The sequence below is a fragment of the Bombina bombina genome, chromosome 2 (assembly GCF_027579735.1).
Source record: "Bombina bombina isolate aBomBom1 chromosome 2, aBomBom1.pri, whole genome shotgun sequence".
In the NCBI taxonomy this organism is placed as follows: Eukaryota; Metazoa; Chordata; class Amphibia; order Anura; family Bombinatoridae; genus Bombina; species Bombina bombina.
In genome coordinates, this window is record NC_069500.1 from 3,755,235 (window position 1) to 3,781,180 (window position 25,946).

A 25,946-nucleotide genomic window follows, 5' to 3' on the forward strand; every position below is an offset into this window, starting at 1 on the left:
TTAAATACTTTACTTAGGCAGATAACAACTTAAACACATTTGGCTTGTCTTATCACCTAGCGTCTGCTCTCTGAGGGTGATTAAACAATGGCCTGTTTATTACTTAAATGTAATTATAGCACACAATAGCTGAGGCCAGAAAACCTGTCTTTAGAAATTAGATTCTTAAAGCTAAACACAGTTAACTCCTTCAGTCCTGACAGAAGGGTCTGTCACACATGTAATGATGACACAGAAGTGTAACGGTGACACAGATGTGAAATAGTGACCCATGTAATGATGACACAGAAGTGTAACGGTGACACAGATGTGAAATAGTGACACATGTAATGGTGACACACTTGAAATAGTGACACATGTAATGATGACACAGAAGTGTAATAGTGACACAGACGTGAAATAGTGACACCTGTAATGGTGACACAGACGTTAAATAGTGACACATGTAATGGTGACACACGCAAAATAGGTACACATGTAATGATGACACAGAAGTGTAATGGTGACACAGACGTGAAATAGTGACACATGTAATGATGACAAAGAAGTGTAACGGTGACACACACGTGAAATAGTGACACATGTAATGATGACACAGAAGTGTAATGGTGACACAGATGTGAAATAGCAACACATGTAATGATGACACAGAAGTGTAATGGTGACACAGATGTGAAATAGTGACCCATGTAATGATGACACAGAAGTGTAATGGTGACACAGACGTGAAATAGTGACACATGTAATGGTGACACACGTGAAATAGTGACACATGTAATGATGACACAGAAGTGTAATGGTGACATATGTAATGATGACACAGAAGTGTAATGGTGACACAGTTGTGAAATAGTGACACATGTAATGATGACGCAGACGTGAAATAGTGACACATGTAATGGTGACACAGATGTGAAATAGTGACACATGTAATGATGACACAGATGTGAAATAGTGACACATGTAATGGTGACACAGATGTGAAATAGTGACACATGTAATGACGACACAGAAGTGTAATGGTGACACAGATGTGAAATACTGACACATGTAATGATGACACAGTATTTCACATCTGTGTCACCATTACACTTCTGTGTCATCATTACATGTGTCAGTATTTCACATCTGTGTCACCATTACACTTCTGTGTCGTCATTACATGTGTCACTATTTCACATCTGTGTCACCATTACATGTGTCACTATTTCACATCTGTGTCATCATTACATGTGTCACTATTTCACATCTGCGTCATCATTACATGTGTCACTATTTCACAACTGTGTCACCATTACACTTCTGTGTCATCATTACATATGTCACCATTACACTTCTGTGTCATCATTACATGTGTCACTATTTCACGTGTGTCACCATTACATGTGTCACTATTTCACGTCTGTGTCACCATTACACTTCTGTGTCATCATTACATGGGTCACTATTTCACATCTGTGTCACCATTACACTTCTGTGTCATCATTACATGGGTCACTATTTCACGTCTGTGTCACCATTACATGTGTCACTATTTCACATCTGTGTCACCATTACACTTCTGTGTCATCATTACATGTGTTGCTATTTCACATCTGTGTCACCGTTACACTTCTGTATCATCATTACATGTGTCACTATTTCACGTCTGTGTCACCGTTACAATTCTTTGTCATCATTACATGTGTCAGTATTTCACATCTGTGTCACCATTACACTTCTGACACATGTAATGATGACACAGAAGTGTAATGGTGACACAGAAGTGAAATACTGACACGTAATGATGACACAGAAGTGTAACGGTGACACACACGTGAAATAGTGACCCATGTAATGATGACACCGAAGTGTAACGTGACACACACGTGAAATAGTGACACATGTAATGATGACACAGAAGTGTAACGGTGACACACACGTGAAATAGTGACACATGTAATGATGACACAGAAGTGTAATGGTGACACAGACGTGAAATAGTGACACATGTAATGGTGACACAGACGTGAAATAGTGACACATGTAATGATGACACAGAAGTGTAACGGTGACACAGATGTGAAATAGTGACACATGTAATGATGACACAGAAGTGTAACGGTGACACAGATGTGAAATAGTGACACATGTAATGATGACACAGAAGTGTAACGGTGACACAGACATGAAATAGTTACACATGTAATGATGACACAGAAGTGTAACGGTGACACAGATGTGAAATAGTGACACATGTAATGATGACACAGAAGTGTAATTGTGACACAGGCGTGAAATAGTGACACATGTAATGATGACAAAGAAGTGTAATGGTGACACAGACGTGAAATAGTGACACATGTAATGATGACACAGAAGTGTAACGGTGACACAGATGTGAAATAGCAACACATGTAATGATGACACAGAAGTGTAATGGTGACACAGATGTGATATAGTGACCCATGTAATGATGACACAGAAGTGTAATGGTGACACAGACTTGAAATAGTGACACCTGTAATGGTGACACAGACGTTAAATAGTGACACATGTAATGATGACACAGAAGTGTAATGGAGACACACGCGAAATAGGTACACATGTAATGATGACACAGAAGTGTAATTGTGACACAGATGTGAAATAGCAACACATGTAATGATGACACAGAAGTGTAATGGTGACACAGACGTGAAATAGTGACACATGTAATGATGACACAGAAGTGTAATTGTGACACAGATGTGAAATAGCAACACATGTAATGATGACACAGAAGTGTAATGGTGACACAGACGTGAAATAGTGACACATGTAATGGTGACACAGACGTTAAATAGTGACACATGTAATGATGACACAGAAGTGTAATGGAGACACACGCGAAATAGGTACACATGTAATGATGACACAGAAGTGTAATTGTGACACAGATGTGAAATAGCAACACATGTAATGATGACACAGAAGTGTAATGGTGACACAGACGTGAAATAGTGACACATGTAATGATGACACAGAAGTGTAATTGTGACACAGATGTGAAATAGCAACACATGTAATGATGACACAGAAGTGTAATGGTGACACAGACGTGAAATAGTGACACATGTAATGATGACACAGAAGTGTAACGGTGACACAGATGTGAAATAGCAACACATGTAATGATGACACAGAAGTGTAATGGTGACACAGACGTGAAATAGTGACATGTAATGATGACACAGAAGTGTAATGGTGACACAGACGTGAAATAGTTACACATGTAATGATGACACAGAAGTGTAACGGTGACACAGATGTGAAATAGCAACACATGTAATGATGACACAGAAGTGTAATGGTGACACAGATGTGAAATAGCAACACATGTAATGATGACACAGAAGTGTAACGGTGACACAGATGTGAAATAGCAACACATGTAATGATGACACAGAAGTGTAATGGTGACACAGACGTGAAATAGTGACACATGTAATGATGACACAGAAGTGTAATGGTGACACAGACGTGAAATAGTGACACATGTAATGATGACACAGAAGTCTAATGATGACACAGAAGTGAAATAGCGACACATGTAATGATGACACAGATGTGTAACGGTGACACAGAAGTGAAATAGTGACACATGTAATGATGACACAGAAGTGTAATGGTGACACAGATGTGAAATAGCAACACATGTAATGATGACACAGAAGTGTAATGGTGGCACAGATGTGAAATAGTTACACATGTAATGATGACACAGAAGTGTAATGGTGACACAGACGTGAAATAGTTACACATGTAATGATGACACAGAAGTGTAATGGTGACACAGACGTGAAATAGTTACACATGTAATGGTGACACAGATGTGAAATAGTGACACATGTAATGGTGACACAGACGTGAAATACTGACACATGTAATAATGACACAGAAGTGTAATGGTGACACAGACGTGAAATAGTGACACATGTAATGATGACACAGAAGTGTAACGGTGACACAGACGTGAAATAGTTACACATGTAATGATGACACAGAAGTGTAACGGTGACACAGACATGAAATAGTGACACATGTAATGATGACACAGAAGTGAAATAGCGACACATGTAATGATGACACAGAAGTGTAATGGTGACACAGATGTGAAATAGTTACACATGTAATGATGACACAGAAGTGTAATGGTGACACAGATGTGAAATAGTGACACATGTAATGATAACACAGAAGTGTAATGGTGACACAGACGTGAAATAGTGACACATGTAATGATGACACAGACGTGAAATAGTGACACATATAATGATGACACAGAAGTGTAATGGTGACACAGACATGAAATAGTGACACATGTAATGATGACACAGAAGTGTAACGGTGACACAGACGTGAAATAGTGACACATGTAATGATGACACAGAAGTGTAACGGTGACACAGACGTGAAATAGTGACACATGTAATGATGACACAGAAGTGTAACGGTGACACAGATGTGAAATAGTGACACATGTAATGATGACACAGATGTGTAACGGTGACACAGACGTGAAATAGTGACACATGTAATGATAACACAGAAGTGTAATGGTGACACAGACTTGAAATAGTGACACATGTAATGGAGACACAGAAGTGTAATGGTGACACAGACGTGAAATAGTGACACATGTAATGGTGACATAGACGTAAAATACTGACACATGTAATGATGACAAAGAAGTGTAATGGTGACACAGACGTGAAATAGTGACACATGTAATGATGACACAGAAGTGTAACGGTGACACAGATGTGAAATAGCAACACATGTAATGATGACACAGAAGTGTAATGGTGACACAGACGTGAAATAGTGACACATGTAATGATGACACAGAAGTGTAATGGTGACACAGACGTGAAATAGTGACACATGTAATGATGACACAGAAGTCTAATGATGACACAGAAGTGAAATAGCGACACATGTAATGATGACACAGATGTGTAACGGTGACACAGAAGTGAAATAGTGACACATGTAATGATGACACAGATGTGTAACGGTGACACAGACGTGAAATAGTTACACATGTAATGATAACACAGAAGTGTAGTGGTGACACAGATGTGAAATAGTGACACATGTAATAGTGACACAGACGTGAAATACTGACACATGTAATAATGACACAGAAGTGTAATGGTGACACAGACGTGAAATAGTGACACATGTAATGGTGACACAGACGTGAAATACTGACACATGTAATAATGACACAGAAGTGTAATGGTGACACAGACGTGAAATAGTGACACATGTAATGATGACACAGAAGTGTAACGGTGACACAGACGTGAAATAGTTACACATGTAATGATGACACAGAAGTGTAACGGTGACACAGACATGAAATAGTGACCCATGTAATGATGACACAGAAGTGTAACAGTGACACAGACGTGAAATAGTGACACATGTAATGATGACATAGAAATGTAATGATGACACAGAAGTGTAATAGTGACACAGACGTGAAATACTGACACATGTAATGATGACACAGAAGTGTAATGGTGACACAGACGTGAAATAGTGACACATGTAATGATGACACAGAAGTGTAACGGTGACACAGACGTGAAATAGTGACCCATGTAATGATGACATAGAAGTGTAACGGTGTCACAGATGTGAAATAGTGACACATGTAATGATGACACAGAAGTGAAATAGCGACACATGTAATGATGACACAGAAGTGTAATGTTGACACAGACGTGAAATAGTGACACATGTAATGATGACACAGAAGTGTAACGGTGACACAGACGTGAAATAGTGACCCATGTAATGATGACATAGAAGTGTAACGGTGTCACAGATGTGAAATAGTTACACATGTAATAATGACACAGAAGTGTAATGGTGACACAGACGTGAAATAGTTACACATGTAATAATGACACAGAAGTGTAATGGTGACACAGACGTGAAATAGTTACACATGTAATAATGACACAGAAGTGTAATGGTGACACAGACGTGAAATAGTTACACATGTAATAATGACACAGAAGTGTAATGGTGACACAGACATGAAATAGTGACACATGTAATGATGACACAGAAGTGTAATGGTGACACAGATGTGAAATAGTTACACATGTAATGATGACACAGACGTGAAATAGTTACACATGTAATGATGACACAGAAGTGTAATGGTGACACAGATGTGACATAGTGACATGTAATGGTGACACAGATGTGAAATAGTTACACATGTAATGGTGACACAAACGTGAAATAGTTACACATGTAATGATGACACAGAAGTGTAACGGTGACACAGATGTGAAATAGTGACACATGTAATGCTGACACAGATGTGAAATAGTGACACATGTAATGATGACACAGAAGTGAAATAGTGACACATGTAATGATGACACAGAAGTGTAACAGTGACACACACGTGATATACTGACACATGTAATAATGACACAGAAGTGTAATGGTGACACAGAACTGAAATAGTGACACATGTAATGGTGACACAGACGTGAAATACTGACATGTAATGATGACACAGAAGTGTAACGGTGACACACACGTTAAATAGTGCCATATAACAAGTAAAATAAGATAGATGTAATGTAGAAGATGCTGCTGGAGTATTTACTGATTCTACAGCTGATTAGCTGAGCTCATATATCTATTGCTATCATTTCTGTATTTTTTTAGGTTCGTTATTATTCGGAACAGAAGTGAGAAATCCCTTTCAACTACCAGGTATAATATATGTAATATGTAACCCAGTGGCGTAGCATGGGTTGTCAGCGCTTAGGCAAGGCAAGTTTTGCACCCCCTAACCTATTAGCACTGACTGAGTCTCTTTATATAGGTCAACAGGAGGGCTTTGTTAGCTAATTGGAAGATTTATAACGTTGTTTATTGGGCAAAATGAGGAGTTAAAGGGGCAATTGGAGGTGTTATATTGAGGATTATATAAGGCATGTACTGTCCTCACTACTGATAGCTAGACAGCTAGTTAACAAACCAGGCAGAAATAGCTTTGTGCTTATTCCAAACTGAATTTACTTCTGAATAGTTATTTTGTAAAACTGCAATACAATAAGAAAAGTTGAAATTACAATATGTAGTTACACGTGGTGCTTGCAATACATACAATAATACATGTTTCTAACACAGAGAGCTTACATTTAATCCTTACAGCAAATAGCAATGCAATTCAAATGTACAATGAACTCTTAGCAAACAACAAATAACTTACAGGCATATGTATGTTTATAGGCAAATGTGAAGAGCTGATTTCCATGCTTCTAGAAGCTAAGATGGCTGCTGAGAAACTGAAAGTAATACTTTTTATTAACAAACTTTATTAACACAGGACAGGACACTTCCTGATTCATTCTTGAGAGGAACTAGGCTGTACTTACAATGTAAAACCACCAGATGGCATCAACATGAACATAATAAGCATATAATAGACAGAACACTCCCCGCCTGGTATAAAAATATACCACTATTATATTATCTATAAATTATTATATAATTTATCAGTCTCTTGTTTAATGATTTTGACCTCTACCATCACCACTAGGAATGGCTTTTACAATAAGACTCATTGTCCATCCATTGCACTTTACTTGAGAGTCTTTCAATAATACAAGATCTCCTTCTTGAACGTTTTGTTTCTCTTTCCATTTTCTATATTTCTATGTTTGAATACATTTGATAGTCACTGTTTCAGCTTGCAAGGAATCTAATGAATGGCATAACCCTTTGCAGCAATGCCAGCCTGTACACGACTCCTTTTGAGTGTTGCTGGAAAATGACTTAGCAATGTTAATAAGTGTTGCTATACCTCTCACAAGGGACTTCCACTTTGAGAATCTGAGAAATCTATGTGAGTCTAACTGGCATTCATACACTTCAGTTATTAAAGCTGTCACTTCAGGTCTGATCTCACGGTCAGAATCTGGTTCAATGAGGTCAAATACTTCAGCTTCAGATTGATCACCTGAATCTGCCTGATGTAAGAAATCTGGGCCTGAGAACCATTTGGTATGTTTTAGGTGAGCTGCCTGAATTGGTCTAGTACCATGATCTGCTGGATTCTGACTGGTGTTAATATAATGCCAATGATCTGGATTAGTAGATTTTCTAATACGAATTATCCTGTTTGAGACATATACATGAAATCTCCTACAAGTATTGTGAATATAACCTAACACAATTTTGCTATCAGTGTAATATTTAACTGCATAAAGTTCAATGTCCATTTCTTCAGTAATAAGTTTAGCTAGCTCAACTGACAAAACAGCTGCACATAATTCTAGACGTGGCACTGTATGGGCTGGTCTTGGAGCTAGTTTAGATTTGCCCATAATAAAGCCTACATGACATTGACCGCTACTGTCTATGACTCTGAGATATGCCACAGCTGCTATCGCTACAGTAGAAGCATCAGAAAAAACACATACCTCCTTTTTTAATGTGGACGATAGTGACACTGGCACATAGGGTCTGGGAATACTGAGATCTTCAAGATGGATCAGGTCTTCTGTCCATGCTCTCCATTGAGCTTCTCTATCTGGTAAGAGTGGGGAATCCCAGTCACATTGGTCTGTTGAGAGTTCTCTGACTAAAGATTTACCTTGCATAGTGATTGGAGATGCAAACCCAAGTGGGTCATAAAGACTGTTTACTGTAGCCAGGATACCTCTCCGTGTGAAAGGTTTTACCTCTTTAGACACTTGAAAGGTGAAACTGTCGGTCTGTAAGTTCCAACTTACTCCTAAGCTCTGGAGGGATAGAGGATCAACACCTAAAACAAGGTCCTTTAGATCTTTAGCTCTGCCATCTGCAGGAAATGCTTCCATTACTGGACTTCTGTTGGATGCCACTTTGTGTAGCTTGAGATTCAATCCTGCGAGCATGTCCTTAGCTCTCTGCAGGAGACTGACTGCTTCAGCTTCAGTAGGCACAGATGCGAGTCCATCATCTACATAGAAATTCCTCAAGATAAAATGTTCTACATCTTCGCCATGCTCACTCTTTCCTTGCTTTGCTATTTGTCTTAGACCATAAATGGCTATGGCTGGGGAAGGGCTGTTCCCAAAGACATGTACCTTCATCCTAAACTCTGTAATTTCTTTGTTAAGGTCATTGTCACGAAACCAAAGAAATCTCAAATAGTTACGGTGATCTTCTCTAACCATGAAACAGTAAAACATTTGTTGTACATCAGTGGTAATTGCAACTTGCTCTTTGCGGAAACGTAAAAAGGACACCTAGTAGTGTATTATTTAAATCAGGCCCACTGAGGAGTGTGTCATTCAGTGAGATGCCTTCAAACTGAGCACTTGAGTCAAAAACTACTCTGATCTGTCCTAGCTTCTGAGGGTGATAGACACCAAAGATTGGTAGGTACCAACACTCCTCACCTGCTTCCAATGGTGGGGCAGGTTCTGCTTGGTCATGGTCAAAGATCTTTTGCATAAAGTTAACAAAATGTTCTTTCATTTCAGGTTTTTTCACAAAAGAACACTGTAGAGCAAGTAGTCTTTTCTGGGCTTGCTCTAAGTTGTTTGGTAGTCTAAGACGAGGTGAGCGAAATGGTAGGGGTGCTACCCAGTAATTTGCTTCATCAATAAACATCTCTTTTTCAACTACATCAAGGAACATACCATCTTGAATAGACATAGCAGGTTTGTCATCGTTTGGAGTAGTAACAAACACATTATCATCTAAACTGCCCACATTGTGAGTTGCAGTTCCTAAATAACACAATGAGGGGGTGTATGACTGTTGTTTACAAGCATTAAAAGTCTCTTTTACCTGTATATAGCTAGTGCATGGGCTGAACAGAGAAGTGCGCCCACTAGGCAACACATTTGTCTTGAAAGAGTTCACATCTGCTGGTCTATGAGCTCCTCCTAAGCATACTTCCCCAACTATGACCCAACCTAAGTCTAAATGTTGTGCATAAGGACTGTTGTGAGGCCCATTAATCTGCTCACGTACTTTGTGCACCTTCAGAATGTCTCTTCCTAACAAGAGAAGTATTGGTGCGTTAGGGTCAAGTGCTGGGATCTTGTCTGTTAAGGATTTCAGATGAGGGAAATGCTGTGTAATCTCAGGTGTTGGAATTTCTGACCTGTCATCAGGTATCATATCACATTCAATGAGTGTGGGGAGTTTTATGTGTGTTTTCCCATCAATAGACTGAACAGTGAAGTTGGATACCCTACGCACTGTTTTCTCTGTAATGCCTGAGCATGTTCTTAGAGTGTAGGAAACAGTGATGTGCGGTGACTTCAGAGGCTGGTGAGGCAGTGTCTAGGAATCGGATACGCCTTCATTCTTTAGATATCCTTTGTTGAAGAAATAGCAATTGCACATGGGCGAGCCAATATCTATATGCAGCCACCATTCAGTATCTACTGAGCATATTTAGATATGATTTTCAACAAAGGATATCTGGTTTTCTTCATTCTTTTGATATCCTTTGTTGAAAAGCATATCTAAATATGCTCACTAGCTACTGAGCATATTTAGATATGCTTTTCAACAAAGGATATCAAAAGAATGAAGAAAAACAGATATCCTTTGTTGAAATTCATATCTAAATAAGCTCAGTAGCTTCTAAGCATATTTAGATATGCTTTTCATCAAAGGATATCAAAAGAATGAAAAAAAATCAGATATTAGATGTAAATTTGAAAGTTATTTAAAATTGCATGCTCTTTGTAAATCATGAAAGAAAACATATGGGTTTCATGTCCCTTTAAATGGTGTCTTGGAAAACTGGTCAACTTAGTAAACATCTGTTTTTAGTCTAAAGGATTGTAACAGAAACTCTTGCCAGATAACACAATGCTTGCTCTGATTATGAGATCTAGAAATCCATGCCCATTAAAATATGTTTAAAACATACTTTTTACTTTAATGCTGCAAATTATGCTTATAGATTCCTTCATTATTCAGTAAATATAAAAATGTTGTGAACCAGTGGCAGCTGGTGAACAGGTATAAGCACAGACAAAGGCTGTGGTGGACATTTTACAAAGTACAGACCTTAGTGAAGGACAACAAGGTCACTATTTATACAAATGAAAAAATAAGAGTGCATGGTCTTACCTTCTCAGAGACAGCAATTTCTCCACTTTCTATGATGATAATGACATTTTTCTGCAAGTCCCTTTGAAATTAAAATGTAAAATTAGGCATTTAAACTAAAGCATTGTTTCTCAACTGAAGTCCTCAAGTGCCCCAAAAGACCAGGCTTTCATTATAGCCGAACCAGTGCTGCATTGGTGAAATAATCAGCTGATGGTTGATAGCAGGTTAGAAAACAATCCATCCATGGTATTACTGCTGCTAAGCTGAGCACTTCACTTGTGCACTGGTTCATCTATAATGAAAACCTGGTCTGTTGAGGCTACTTGAGGGCCACGGTTAAGAAACGTTGCACTAAAGCCCCAGTTCAACTGCAATCTGTTGACCTTGAGAATAAAGCATTTTTTTAAAGTTTGATCATATATTGCAATACCAGAATATGGTATTGCAAATTAACTTTAAAGAAAAGAAAAAAACATTTTGTTATGTTTAAAATAGGTCTTTAATAACTTATATTATAAAACATCTAACAAATATTAACATATTAACAATCAAAACTTTTTTACTGTGACTGGTCTTGTTCATTTCCCTCATTTGTAGACAAGGTCAATCCTTCTATCTTTTTTAACAAAGTTTTCAATCACTTTATTAAGAAAATCTTCACAGTTCTTTTCATGCAACTGTACCAGTCTTTCTCTCTCAATAGCTAAAACAGCCAAAGAGGAAAGTCGTCCTTGACTGGTCCGATTCCTGCTATGAGTTTTTATGCGCTTTAAAGCAGAGAAGGACCTCTCAACAGAGGCCGTTGTAGCTGGTATTGTGAGAACCAGCTTCAGTAATTTCACTGCCTCTGGAACAGTCTTCATGAGATCGTTGTTGGCCAAAAAGTTTAGTAGATCTGTAGGTGATTTGCAATCATTTCTCACCATTTCTGAACTATAACATCCAATTAGATCAGATTTTAATCGAACTAAGTCAAAGTATTTGCCATATCTTGCTAGGCTCTGCAGTTTTTGGTCATCAATATGTTTGGACATCTCAAGCAATTTAGTGCAATCGACCAAACAAAGAAATTCTAGCTCAGCAAAATGGTCAAACCAAGCTTTCATTTGAACGTTTACATTGTCCATAATGTTGTAAAACAACCTTCTCCTCACATCTTTTATTGGCTGTTTACTCCTTACATTGTCTGTCAGCCCCATTCTGATGCAATCCGCCTCAAATGTACCATACAAATTGTCAAACTCTTGTCTGTGATTTTCAAGAAATTTCATGGTATCAGCAATTCTCCGACAGCAGAATCCAACATCCATCACTTTACTCTGCAGCAATCGAAAGAGTGCGTCAGTTTGTATGAAAATGGCCTCATATGTCATAAGCAAGAAGCAGGTTGATGCTTTATTCAGAAAGAAGTAATATCCTTCAGACATCATCAAGGTCTCATGATCCCAACCATCTGGATTTTCTCTGAGAAACAGGAACATAGCACGTATATCACTTTGATACATGTTGACCGTCTGCACTAGTCTGGAATTTGAACTCCATCTGGTGGGTGCTGCTCTCGGTAAACGTCTCTTCACCATATCGTCCAGTAGGTGGGTGCGCTTTGTCGATTTACTGAAAAACGTGGCCATTCCCTCAAGTGTAGAAAAAAATACTTTACACTCTTCTATAGATTTTGCAGAATTAGAGAGCACCAGGTTTAACTTGTGTGCATAACAATGAATAAAAGTTGCTTCAGGTACTTTTTCTTTAATCTTTGCTTGCACCCCATTAATAGCTGATGCCATCACAGAGGCTCCGTCGTAAGTCTGAGCTACCAGCTTTTCAAGACAATTATATTTCTCCAACACTCCCAATACATAGTCTGCAATAGCTGGTGCTCGTCTGTCAACCACTTCATCAAATCCTAAGAACGCCTCCTTCACAATTATCTCACTGTTCAGCTCACTTTTAGCCACATAACGCAAAATTACAGAGATTTGTGTTATGTTTGTAACATCGGTTGTCTCGTCTACTTCCACAGCAACAAAGGGGGCTGCATTAATCTCCTTTCTTATATCATCTCTCACTATATCAGCTACTGCTTCGATTAAGTCATTCTGGATTCTATTTGAACATCCAGAAAACACAGTGGATGTTTGCAAATGTCTTGCAAAAGTTGCATCTTTCCATGCAAACATATGCAATAGCTCCACATAGTTGCCACGATTAGAGGACTTTGCACCCTCCTCGTTACCACGGAATGCTATTTCCTGTTTGCCTAGATAGAAGGTTGCTTGAATAAGGTTTTTTAAAATCTCATGGTTTTCAGTCACTTTTGCATTGTGGTTGATGATATCTAATCTCCGCTGTTCATTTAAAGCAGTATCTATCCTTCTCGCTAATCCAAAGGTTTTCCAAGCAAATTGGTTTTGAATGTGACTGGTCGATTTCTCATGTTTGTTAGTGCCCCTTGATAGATTTTTTAAATCTCCAAATCCAGCATTTGTCCAAACATTATCTGTAGTGGAGAATAAAATACACGGAAAGCAGTATAGGCGATTCTTTGTAGCACAGCCACACAGCCATTCTTTCCTTTGATACCATTCAATTTGGAATGTACGTGTCATCGTTTTGTCTTTTTGAAGTAAGTCCTTCAGCTCAGGCATTGGTCTTCCTTTATTTATTACTTCTTTTTTTGCGGGAAAGTCCAATCTTGAGAAATTTCTAAGGTTGGATATAGTGTTTTCCATTTTCCAAAAATTAGAATACTGAACACCTGGAAACAGAGAAAAAAAATGAGAGCAATCAGAAGGAGAGAACTAGAGTTAATCAAAGTAAATCTAAAAATAAACATATTGTGTAAAAAACAACAAACAACTTACTTGCTTTCTTGCATAATGAACATCTAGATATGCTCTGTGTAGTGTAGCCCTGTCCTTATTGCGATATGGGAGCTGATATCTTTTAAACTGCAGTCAGATCCTGAATAACTATCTACGCGAATGCGCAACAACTGGCACATCAAAACGAGGGCAAGGTCAAAAGGAATTTGAATAAACTACATTAAAAAAACACTAAAATGGATAAACATCTGTAGACTGTGACATACGATAGCAGATGACATTGGTTAGTGGGAACTTACAGGTTTCAGTAGATACATTTTCACTAACGTCAAAACCACCCCCCAAATTTTTTTTTCCTTTACACATATCTCTGTCAGAATTACTAATTAAATTTTTTTAAAAATAACCTCATTATGGGGTAAAGAAAAGCACACAAACCTAGCTTTCAACCCTCAAAACTTTATTAATACCAAAGAAGATATCTGCCATTAAAGGTACAGTAAACAACTTGTTATTACAAGACATTTCTGTTTTGTTGCTAAAGAATAACATATTAGTTTAGTCTTAAAAAGACACAAAACACAGTCATCATGTATGCTCATGATTCAGACTAATCGAACAGAAATGCACTACTAGGAGTTAGCTGAACACATCAGGTGAGCAGTTTTGATTATGTGTTTAACCTCTCTGCAGGGTTTAATAGCAAATCCACAAAATAAATAAAATGTTTGAAGAGATTTGTCTGGTATTAAGTTTAAAGGGACATTTCATCCCAAAATTTTCTACAATTTACATTGTTCCTAAGAATCCATTTTTCGACTATAGTGTATTAAACTGTTTAAAAGTAGCTCACTATTTTGCCCTTTGAAATAGCTGATTTCACTTGTGGCTTACCAAACTATACTGACATATTTTATACTGGAGTCTCAGTTATTGAATAGCCAAAGCAAGCACAGCCAGCAGAAGAAATTAAACTCCCAGTGGGGTGCACTGCAGGTTAGTTCATTAATAAAAAGATTAGACATGTGCACCGCTAAAAAATTCGGTTCGTTTTCGGTTCGGATCGATTCGGACTTTTAGAATTTCGTTTCGGATCGAATCTGATTCGGCAAAATTTGAATAAATTCGTTTCGGATTTATTCGGATCCGAATAAATTCGTTTCGGATTTATTCGGATTCGGCTGAATTCGGTTCTATTCCGTTCCGAAATTCGGTATGTTTTTACTACACTAACACCCATTTAGTACACTAAGTCACTAACACCCATAAACTACCTATGAACCACTAAACCGAGGCCCCCCCACATCGCAAACCCTATAATAACATTATTTAACCCCTAATCTGCCGATCGGATATCGCCGCCGCCTACATTATAGCTATTAACCCCTAATCTGCTGTCCCTAACACCGCCGACCCCTACATTATAGTTATTAACCCCTAATCTGCCTCCCACAACGTCGCCGCAATCTAACTATAAGTATTAACCCCTAATCTGCCGACCCGATATCGCCGCCTACATTATAGGTATTAACCCCTAATCTGCTGTCCCTAACACCGCCGACCCCTACATTATAGTTATTAACCCCTAATCTGCCTCCCCCCAACGTCGCCGCAATCTAACTACAAGTATTAACCCCTAATCTGCCGACCGCAAATCGCCGCCACTATAATAAATGTATTAACCCCTAAACCGCCGCACTCCCGCCTCGCAAACACTATAATACATTTTATTAACCCCTAATCTGCCCTCCCTAACATCGCCGCCACCTACCTACAATTATTAACCCCTAATCTCCCACCCCCATCGTCGCCGCTACTATAATAAGGTTATTAACCCCTAAACCTAAGTCTAACCCTAACACCCCCTAACAAATATAATTTAAATAAAACGAAATAAGTTTACTATAGTTAAATAAATGAATCCTATTTAAAACTAAAGACTTACCTGTAAAATAAACGCTAAGATAGCTGCAATATAACTAATAGTTACATTGTAGCTATTTTAGGATTTATTTTTATTTTACAGGCAACTTTGTATTTATTTTAACTAGGTACAATAGTTATTAAATAGTTAATAACTATTTAATAACTACCTAGCTAAAATAAATACAAATTTACCTGTAAAATAAATCCTAACCTAAGTTACACTAACACCTAACACTACACTATCATTAAATTAACTAAATAAATGAATCATATTTAAAACAAAATACTTACCTGTAAAATAAACCCTAATATAGCTGCAATATAACTAATAGTTACATTGTAGCTATTTTAGCATTTATATTTATTTTACAGGCAACTTTGTATTTATTTTAACTAGGTACAAAAGCTATTAAATAGTTATTGACTAATTAATAGCTACCTAGTTAAAATAATTACAAAATTACCTGTAAAATAAATCCTAACCTAAGTTACAATTAAACCTAATTAACTACAAGTACCTACAATTATCTACAATTAAATAAACTAAAGTACAAACCCCCCCCACTAAATTACAAAAAAAAACAAACACTAAATTACAAAAAATAAAAAAATATTACAAGAATTTTAAACTAATTACACCTAATCTAAGCCCCCTAATAAAATAACAAAGCCCCCCAAAATAAAAAAAATGCCCTACCCTATACTAAATTACAAAAGTTAACAGCTATATTACCTTACCAGCCCTGAACAGGGCCCTTTGCGGGGCATGCCCCAAAGAAAACAGCTCTTTTGCCTGTAAAAAAAAAAACACAACCCCCCCCCCACATTACAACCCACCACCCACATACCCCTACTGTAACCCAAACCCCCCTTAAATAAACCTAACACTACCCCCCTGAAGATCTCCCTACCTTGAGTCGTGTTCACCCAGCCGGGCCGAAGTCTTCATCCGATGGGGCAGAAGAGGACATCCAGACCGGCAGAAGTCTTCATCCAAGCGGGGCAAGAAGAGGTCTTCCATCCATCATACAAGTACCAAAATACAAACAAACACTAAATTACAAAAAATAATAAAATATTACAATAATTTTAAACTAATTACACCTAATCTAAGCCCCCTACTAGCTATTAATATAGCTTCAATATAACTAATAGTTACATTGTAGCTATTTTAGGATTTATATTTATTTTACAGGCAACTTTGTATTTATTTTAACTAGGTACAATAGCTATTAAATAGTTAATAACTATTTAATAACTACCTAGCTAAAATAAATACAAATTTACCTGTAAAATAAATCATAACCTAAGTTACAATTACACCTAACACTACACTATCATTAAATTAACTAAATAAATGAATCCTATATAAAACTAAAGACTTACCTGTAAAATAAACCCTAATATAGCTGCAATATAACTAATAATTACATTGTAGCTATTTTAGCATTTATATTTATTGTACAGGCAACTTTGTATTTATTTTAACTAGGTACAATAGCTATTAAATAGATATTTACTGTTTAATAGCTACCTAGTTAAAATAATTACAAAATTACCTGTAAAATAAATCCTATCCTAAGTTACAATTAAACCTAACACTACCATTAAATAAATTAACTACAAGTACCTACAATTAAATACAATTAAAAAACTAAACTAAAGTACAACCCCCCCCCCACTAAATTACAAAAAATAAAAAAATATTACAAGAATTTTAAACTAATTACACCTAATCTAAGCCCCCTAATAAAATAACAAAGCCCCCCAAATAAAAAAAATGCCCTACCCTATACTAAATTACAAAAGTTAACAGCTCTATTACCTTACCAGCCCTGAACAGGGCCTTTTGCGGGGCATGCCCCAAAGAAAACAGCTCTTTTGCCTGTAAAAAAAAACACAACCCCCCCCCCCACATTACAACCCACCACCCACATACCCCTACTCTAACCCAAACCCCCCTTAAATAAACCTAACACTACCCCCCTGAAGATCTCCCTACCTTGAGTCGTGTTCACCCAGCCGGGCCGAAGTCTTCATCCGATGGGGCAGAAGAGGACATCCAGACTGGCAGAAGTCTTCATCCAAGCGGGGCAAGAAGAGATCTTCCATCCATCAGAAAAGTACAAAAAAACAAACAAACACTAAATTAGCAAAAATAATAAAATATTGCAATAATTTTAAACTAATTACACCTAATCTAAGCCCCCTACTAGCTATTAATATAGCTACAATATAACTAATAGTTACATTGTAGCTATTTTAGGATTTATATTTATTTTACAGGCAACTTTGTATTTATTTTAACTAGGTACAATAGCTATTAAATAGTTAATAACTACCTAGCTAAAATAAATACAAATTTACCTGTAAAATAAACCCTAACCTAAGTTACAATTACACCTAACACTACACTGTCATTAAATTAACTAAATAAATTAATCCTATATAAAACTAAATACTTACCTGTAAAATAAACCCTAATATAGCTACAATATAACTAATAGTTACATTGTAGCTATTTTAGCATTTATATTTATTTTACAGGCAACTTTGTATTTATTTTAACTAGGTACAATAGCTATTAAATAGATATTTACTGTTTAATAGCTACCTAGTTAAAATAATTACAAAATTACCTGTAAAATAAATCCTAACCTAAGTTACTATTAAACCTAACTCTACACTATCATTAAATAAATTAACTACAAGTACCTACAATTAAATACAATGAAATAAACTAAACTAAAGTACAAAAAAAACAAACACTAAATTACAAAAAATAAAAAAATTACAAGAATTTTAAACTAATTACACCTAATCTAAGCCCCCTAATAAAATAACAAAGCCCCCCAAAATAAAAAAATGCCCTACCCTATACTAAATTACAAAAGTAATCAGCTCTATTACCTTTCCAGCCCTGAACAGGGCCTTTTGCGGGGGCATGCCCCATAGAAAACAGCTCTTTTGCCTGTAAAAAAAAACACAATACCCCCCCCCCACATTACAACCCACCACCCACATACCCCTACTCTAACCCAAACCCCCCTTAAATAAACCTAACACTACCCCCCTGAAGATCTCTCTACCGTGTCTTCACCCAGCGGGCCGAAGTCTTCATCCGATCGGGCAGAAGAGGACATCCAGACCGGCAGAAGTCTTCATCCAAGCGGGGCAAGAAGAGGTCTTCCATCCATCAGAAGTCTTGATCCAGGCGGCATCTTCTCTGTTCATCCATCCGGAGCGGAGCGGCAGCATCCTGAAGACATCCCACGCAGAGCATCCTCTTCTTTCTTGATCCGACGACTAGGTGACTGTACCTTTAAGTGACGTCATCCAAGATGGCGTCCCTTGAATTCCGATTGGCTGATAGGATTCTATCAGCCAATCGGAATTAAGGTAGGAAAAATCTGATTGGCTGATTCAATCAGCCAATCAGATTCAAGTTCAATCCGATTGGCTGATCCAATCAGCCAATCAGATTGAGCTCGCATTCTATTGGCTGATCGGAACAGCCAATAGAATGCGAGGTCAATCTGATTGGCTGATTCCATCAGCCAATCGGATTGAACTTGAATCTGATTGGCTGATTAAATCAGCCAATCAGATTTTTCCTACCTTAATTCCGATTGGCTGATAGAATCCTATCAGCCAATCGGAATTCAAGGGACGCCATCTTGGATGACGTCACTTAAAGGTACAGTCACCTAGTCGTCGGATCAAGAAAGAAGAGGATGCTCTGCGTGGGATGTCTTCAGGATGCTGCCGCTCCGCTCCGGATGGATGAACAGAGAAGATGCCGCCTGGATCAAGACTTCTGATGGATGGAAGACCTCTTCTTGCCCCGCTTGGATGAAGACTTCTGCCGGTCTGGATGTCCTCTTCTGCCCGATCGGATGAAGACTTCGGCCCGCTGGGTGAAGACACGGTAGAGAGATCTTCAGGGGGGTAGTGTTAGGTTTATTTAAGGGGGGTTTGGGTTAGAGTAGGGGTATGTGGGTGGTGGGTTGTAATGTGGGGGGGGGTATTGTGTTTTTTTTTTACAGGCAAAAGAGCTGTTTTCTATGGGGCATGCCCCCGCAAAAGGCCCTGTTCAGGGCTGGTAAGGTAATAGAGCTGATTACTTTTGTAATTTAGTATAGGGTAGGGCATTTTTTTATTTTGGGGGGCTTTGTTATTTTATTAGGGGGCTTAGATTAGGTGTAATTAGTTTAAAATTCTTGTAATTTTTTTTATTTTTTGTAATTTAGTGTTTGTTTTTTTTGTACTTTAGTTTAGTTTATTTCATTGTATTTAATTGTAGGTACTTGTAGTTAATTTATTTAATGATAGTGTAGAGTTAGGTTTAATAGTAACTTAGGTTAGGATTTATTTTACAGGTAATTTTGTAATTATTTTAACTAGGTAGCTATTAAACAGTAAATATCTATTTAATAGCTATTGTACCTAGTTAAAATAAATACAAAGTTGCCTGTAAAATAAATATAAATGCTAAAATAGCTACAATGTAACTATTAGTTATATTGTAGCTATATTAGGGTTTATTTTACAGGTAAGTATTTAGTTTTATATAGGATTAATTTATTTAGTTAATTTAATGATAGTGTAGTGTTAGGTGTAATTGTAACTTAGGTTAGGGTTTATTTTACAGGTAAATTTGTATTTATTTTAGCTAGGTAGTTATTAACTATTTAATAACTATTGTACCTAGTTAAAATAAATACAAAGTTGCCTGTAAAATAAATATAAATCCTAAAATAGCTACAATGTAACTATTAGTTATATTGTAGCTATATTAATAGCTAGTAGGGGGCTTAGATTAGGTGTAATTAGTTTAAAATTATTGTAATATTTTATTATTTTTGCTAATTTAGTGTTTGTTTGTTTTTTTGTACTTTTCTGATGGATGGAAGACCTCTTCTTGCCCCGCTTGGATGAAGACTTCTGCCAGTCTGGATGTCCTCTTCTGCCCCATCGGATGAAGACTTCGGCCCGGCTGGGTGAACACGACTCAAGGTAGGGAGATCTTCAGGGGGGTAGTGTTAGGTTTATTTAAGGGGGGTTTGGGTTAGAGTAGGGGTATGTGGGTGGTGGGTTGTAATGTGGGGGGAGGGATTGTGTTTTTTTTTTACAGGCAAAAGAGCTGTTTTCTTTGGGGCATGCCCCGCAAAGGGCCCTGTTCAGGGCTGGTAAGGTAATAGAGCTGTTAACTTTTGTAATTTAGTATAGGTTAGGGCATTTTTTTTATTTTGGGGGGCTTTGTTATTTTATTAGGGGGCTTAGATTAGGTGTAATTAGTTTAAAATTCTTGTAATATTTTTTTATTTTTTGTAATTTAGTGGGGGGGGGTTTGTACTTTAGTTTAGTTTTTTTAATTGCATTTAATTGTAGGTACTTGTAGTTAATTTATTTAATGATAGTGTAGTGTTAGGTTTAATTGTAACTTAGGTTAGGATTTATTTTACAGGTAATTTTGTAATTATTTTAACTAGGTAGCTATTAAATAGTCAATATCTATTTAATAGCTATTGAACCTAGTTAAAATGAATACAAAGTTGCCTGTACAATAAATATAAATGCTAAAATAGCTACAATGTAACTATTAGTTATATTGCAGCTATATTAGGGTTTATTTTACAGGTAAGTCTTTAGTTTTATATAGGATTCATTTATTTAGTTAATTTAATGATAGTGTAGTGTTAGGTGTAATTGTAACTTAGGTTATGATTTATTTTACAGGTAAATTTGTATTTATTTTAGCTAGGTAGTTATTAAATAGTTATTAACTATTTAATAACTATTGTACCTAGTTAAAATAAATACAAAGTTGCCTGTAAAATACATATAAATCCTAAAATAGCTACAATGTAACTATTAGTTATATTGAAGCTATATTAATAGCTAGTAGGGGGCTTAGATTAGGTGTAATTAGTTTAAAATTATTGTAATATTTTATTATTTTTTGTAATTTAGTGTTTGTTTGTATTTTGGTACTTGTATGATGGATGGAAGACCTCTTCTTGCCCCGCTTGGATGAAGACTTCTGCCGGTCTGGATGTCCTCTTCTGCCCCATCGGATGAAGACTTCGGCCCGGCTGGGTGAACACGACTCAAGGTAGGGAGATCTTCAGGGGGGTAGTGTTAGGTTTATTTAAGGGGGGTTTGGGTTAGAGTAGGGGTATGTGGGTGGTGGGTTGTAATGTGGGGGGGGGATTGTGTTTTTTTTTTACAGGCAAAAGAGCTGTTTTCTTTGGGGCATGCCCCGCAAAGGGCCCTGTTCAGGGCTGGTAAGGTAATAGAGCTGTTAACTTTTGTAATTTAGTATAGGGTAGGGCATTTTTTTTTATTTTGGGGGGCTTTGTTATTTTATTAGGGGGCTTAGATTAGGTGTAATTAGTTTAAAATTCTTGTAATATTTTTTTATTTTTTGTAATTTAGTGTTTGTTTTTTTTTGTAATTTAGTGGGGGGGTTTTGTACTTTAGTTTATTTAATTGTAGATAATTGTAGGTACTTGTAGTTAATTAGGTTTAATTGTAACTTAGGTTAGGATTTATTTTACAGGTAATTTTGTAATTATTTTAACTAGGTAGCTATTAATTAGTCAATAACTATGTAATAGCTATTGTACCTAGTTAAAATAAATACAAAGTTGTCTGTAAAATAAATATAAATGCTAAAATAGCTACAATGTAACTATTAGTTATATTGCAGCTATATTAGGGTTTATTTTACAGGTAAGTATTTTGTTTTAAATATGATTCATTTATTTAGTTAATTTAATGATAGTGTAGTGTTAGGTGTTAGTGTAACTTAGGTTAGGATTTATTTTACAGGTAAATTTGTATTTATTTTAGCTAGGTAGTTATTAAATAGTTATTAACTATTTAATAACTATTGTACCTAGTTAAAATAAATACAAAGTTGCCTGTAAAATAAATATAAATGCTAAGATAGCTACAATGTAACTATTAGTTATATTGCAGCTATCTTAGGGTTTATTTTACAGGTAAGTCTTTAGTTTTAAATAGGATTCATTTATTTAACTATAGTAAACTTATTTCGTTTTATTTAAATTATATTTAAGTTAGGGGGTGTTAGGGTTAGGGTTAGACTTAGGTTTAGGGGTTAATAACCTTATTATAGTAGCGGCGACGATGGGGGCGGGAGATTAGGGGTTAATAATTGTAGGTAGGTGGCGGCGATGTTAGGGAGGGCAGATTAGGGGTTAATAAAATGTATTATAGTGTTTGCGAGGCGGGAGTGCGGCGGTTTAGGGGTTAATACATTTATTATAGTGGCGGCGATTTGCGGTCGGCAGATTAGGGGTTAATACTTGTAGTTAGATTGCGGCGACGTTGGGGGAGGCAGATTAGGGGTTAATAACTATAATGTAGGGGTCGGCGGTGTTAGGGACAGCAGATTAGGGGTTAATAGCTATAATGTAGGCGGCGATATCGGGTCGGCAGATTAGGGGTTAATACTTATAGTTAGATTGCGGCGACGTTGGGGGAGGCAGATTAGGGGTTAATAACTATAATGTAGGGGTCGGCGGTGTTAGGGACAGCAGATTAGGGGTTAATAGCTATAATGTAGGCGGCAGCGATATCCGATCGGCAGATTAGGGGTTAATACTTGTAGTTAGATTGCGGCGACGTTGGGGGAGGCAGATTAGGGGTTAATAACTATAATGTAGGGGTCGGCGGTGTTAGGGACAGCAGATTAGGGGTTAATAGCTATAATGTAGGCAGCGGCGATATCGGGTCGGCAGATTAGGGGTTAATACTTATAGTTAGATTGCGGCGACGTTGGGGGAGGCAGATTAGGGGTTAATAACTATAATGTAGGGGTCGGCGGTGTTAGGGACAGCAGATTAGGGGTTAATAGCTATAATGTAGGTGGCGGCGATATTCGGTCGGCAAATTAGGGGTTAATAAAATAATGCAGGTGTCAGCGATAGCGGGGGCGGCAGATTAGGGGTTAATAAGTGTTAGATTAGGGGTGTTTAGAGACTCGGGGTACATGTTAGGGTGTTAGGTGCAGACTTAGTGTTTCCCCATAGGAAACAATGGGGCTGCGGTGTTAGGTTTTTTTTCAGCCGAAACTCCCATTGTTTCCTATGGGGAAATGCCGAATCTTAACGAGCTAATTCGGATTTATTCGGAGATACGGCAGCTATTTCGGATTCATTCGGTAGATTCGGAAGTATTTTAATTCGGAAATCCGAATCGATCCGAATCTCCGAATTTACCGAATTTACCGAATTTCCGAATTAATCCGAAACGAACCGCACATGTCTAAAAAAGATTATAATTGTAACACCAGCCATGGTATTTTATGATAAGTGTTTTTAAAGAAAGTTAAGTTTGATAAACAATGTCTATAAAATACTTGAGAATTAGAGCATGGTTGTAGTTTATTCAAACTGTGTATTTTTTTGCGCTCATTGATAATGTAGCATAAAAAGAAAAAATAGCTTGTACTCTAATGAGAATGTTCACAGTTATAAAAAAATCAAAAGCTTATTAACACCAGGGAGTACAAAAATAAATTAATATGCAGGAGTCGGAGGAAATCATGTGTTGAATTTCTACTAATGATTCACATAATATTCATTTTATCCAGCTCTTTAGCCTTCACTTACTGCAATAAAAAGACACACACAATCAGACACAGTTACTCATTAGGCACTAATTTGATCCAGCTTCCAAAGTTTGGATTTCTATTAATAACTTTATGACAACATTGAGCCTGTAGACAGCTCTGTTTAAACACAGCATCAAAGCAGCCACCTACAACATCAATAAATTGATTTGGGGATTGCTAAAATAATATTTATAAGGAGTGCACTGAGCACTCATACATCCTCACCTGTCCTTTAACATAGTCTTGGGCACTCAGCTCACGACCTCAGTATAATATAATATTATGTGCCAGTGTGCTACCTATAAATTAGATGCGCCAGAATAAAATGTAGACTGCTATCTAAATGTGGCACAGTGCAGAGACACTCAGCTCGCCTCACCTCAGTTACTTGTTAATCAGTATAATATAATATTATGTGCTCACTGCTAAATACCCAAACAAAACATGAGGCCATCAGATAAAAAAAATGCATAGTCTAAGATCCGGATGTGGCCATAAACAACTCAACCGCCTATAACACACAGAGTGGCACAGTGCGGACTCCAGAGAGACACTCAGCTCACGACCTCACCTCAGTACACTCTATTATTGCTGAAGCTGATGTTACTGTCCCTCTGCATAAGATATACCAATTAACCAGTGGATAACTACATTGTATTATTCCAATCATTTTCTGAACATTATACATAATAATAAGTACAATATTATTCTGGGTTATTGACTTTGTCTCCCTGACGTTCAGCATAATATAGTGCTAATATTGCCTCTTGCTTTGCTCAGGCAGGTGTAGATTAATGTTACATAATAGTTGCAATAGATATAAAATCTAATTTGAATTAAACATTCTATTAGTTTTAAAGTAATTTTTTATTCTTTGATATTCTCAAGCAGCAGAATATAGGCAACCTGGCAATGTAATGTACAATACTAATAAAAAATTATCAAATTTTCTTCTCTCTTGCTATATTTTTTTGAAAAATAAGGCATCTAATCTAAGGAGACAGCCATTGTTTGGTTCAGCACCCTGGATAGCGCTTGCTTATTGGTGGGTGCATTTAGCCACAAATCAGCAAGTACAACCCAGGTATTGAACCAAAAATGTGCCGGCTACTAAACTTACATTCTTGCTTTTCAAATAAAGATAGCAAGAGAATGAAGAAAAAGTGATAATAGGAGACAATTAGAAAGTTATCTAAAATTGCATGCTCTATCTGAATCAAGAAAGAAACTAATGGGTACAGCGTCCCTTTAAGACCTTATATAAAATAAATATCAGTGGTATGAAATATGTAGGTAGAATGGTCAAAATTTACTTAATGGTGGATTACAACCCTGATAACTTTACTGAGATTTTGTATTCTCCATCTAGATTAATACATTTGAATGAAAAATAGTGAGGAGAAAATAGTCACAAAATTCTCTTTACA

At 36.9% G+C, this 25,946-nt stretch overlaps 1 protein-coding gene across 1 annotated transcript in view; it reads left to right on the forward strand.

Moving 5' to 3' along the window:
- Window positions 1–25,946, forward strand: part of LOC128648353 (caspase recruitment domain-containing protein 8) — a gene marked incomplete at its 3' end in the record, with an annotated part of 368,408 nt that overhangs the window by 49,764 nt on the left and 292,698 nt on the right. The window contains 1 exon segment of the mRNA XM_053700953.1: window positions 6,721–6,768. Coding sequence (XP_053556928.1) covers window positions 6,721–6,768 — 48 coding nt within the window.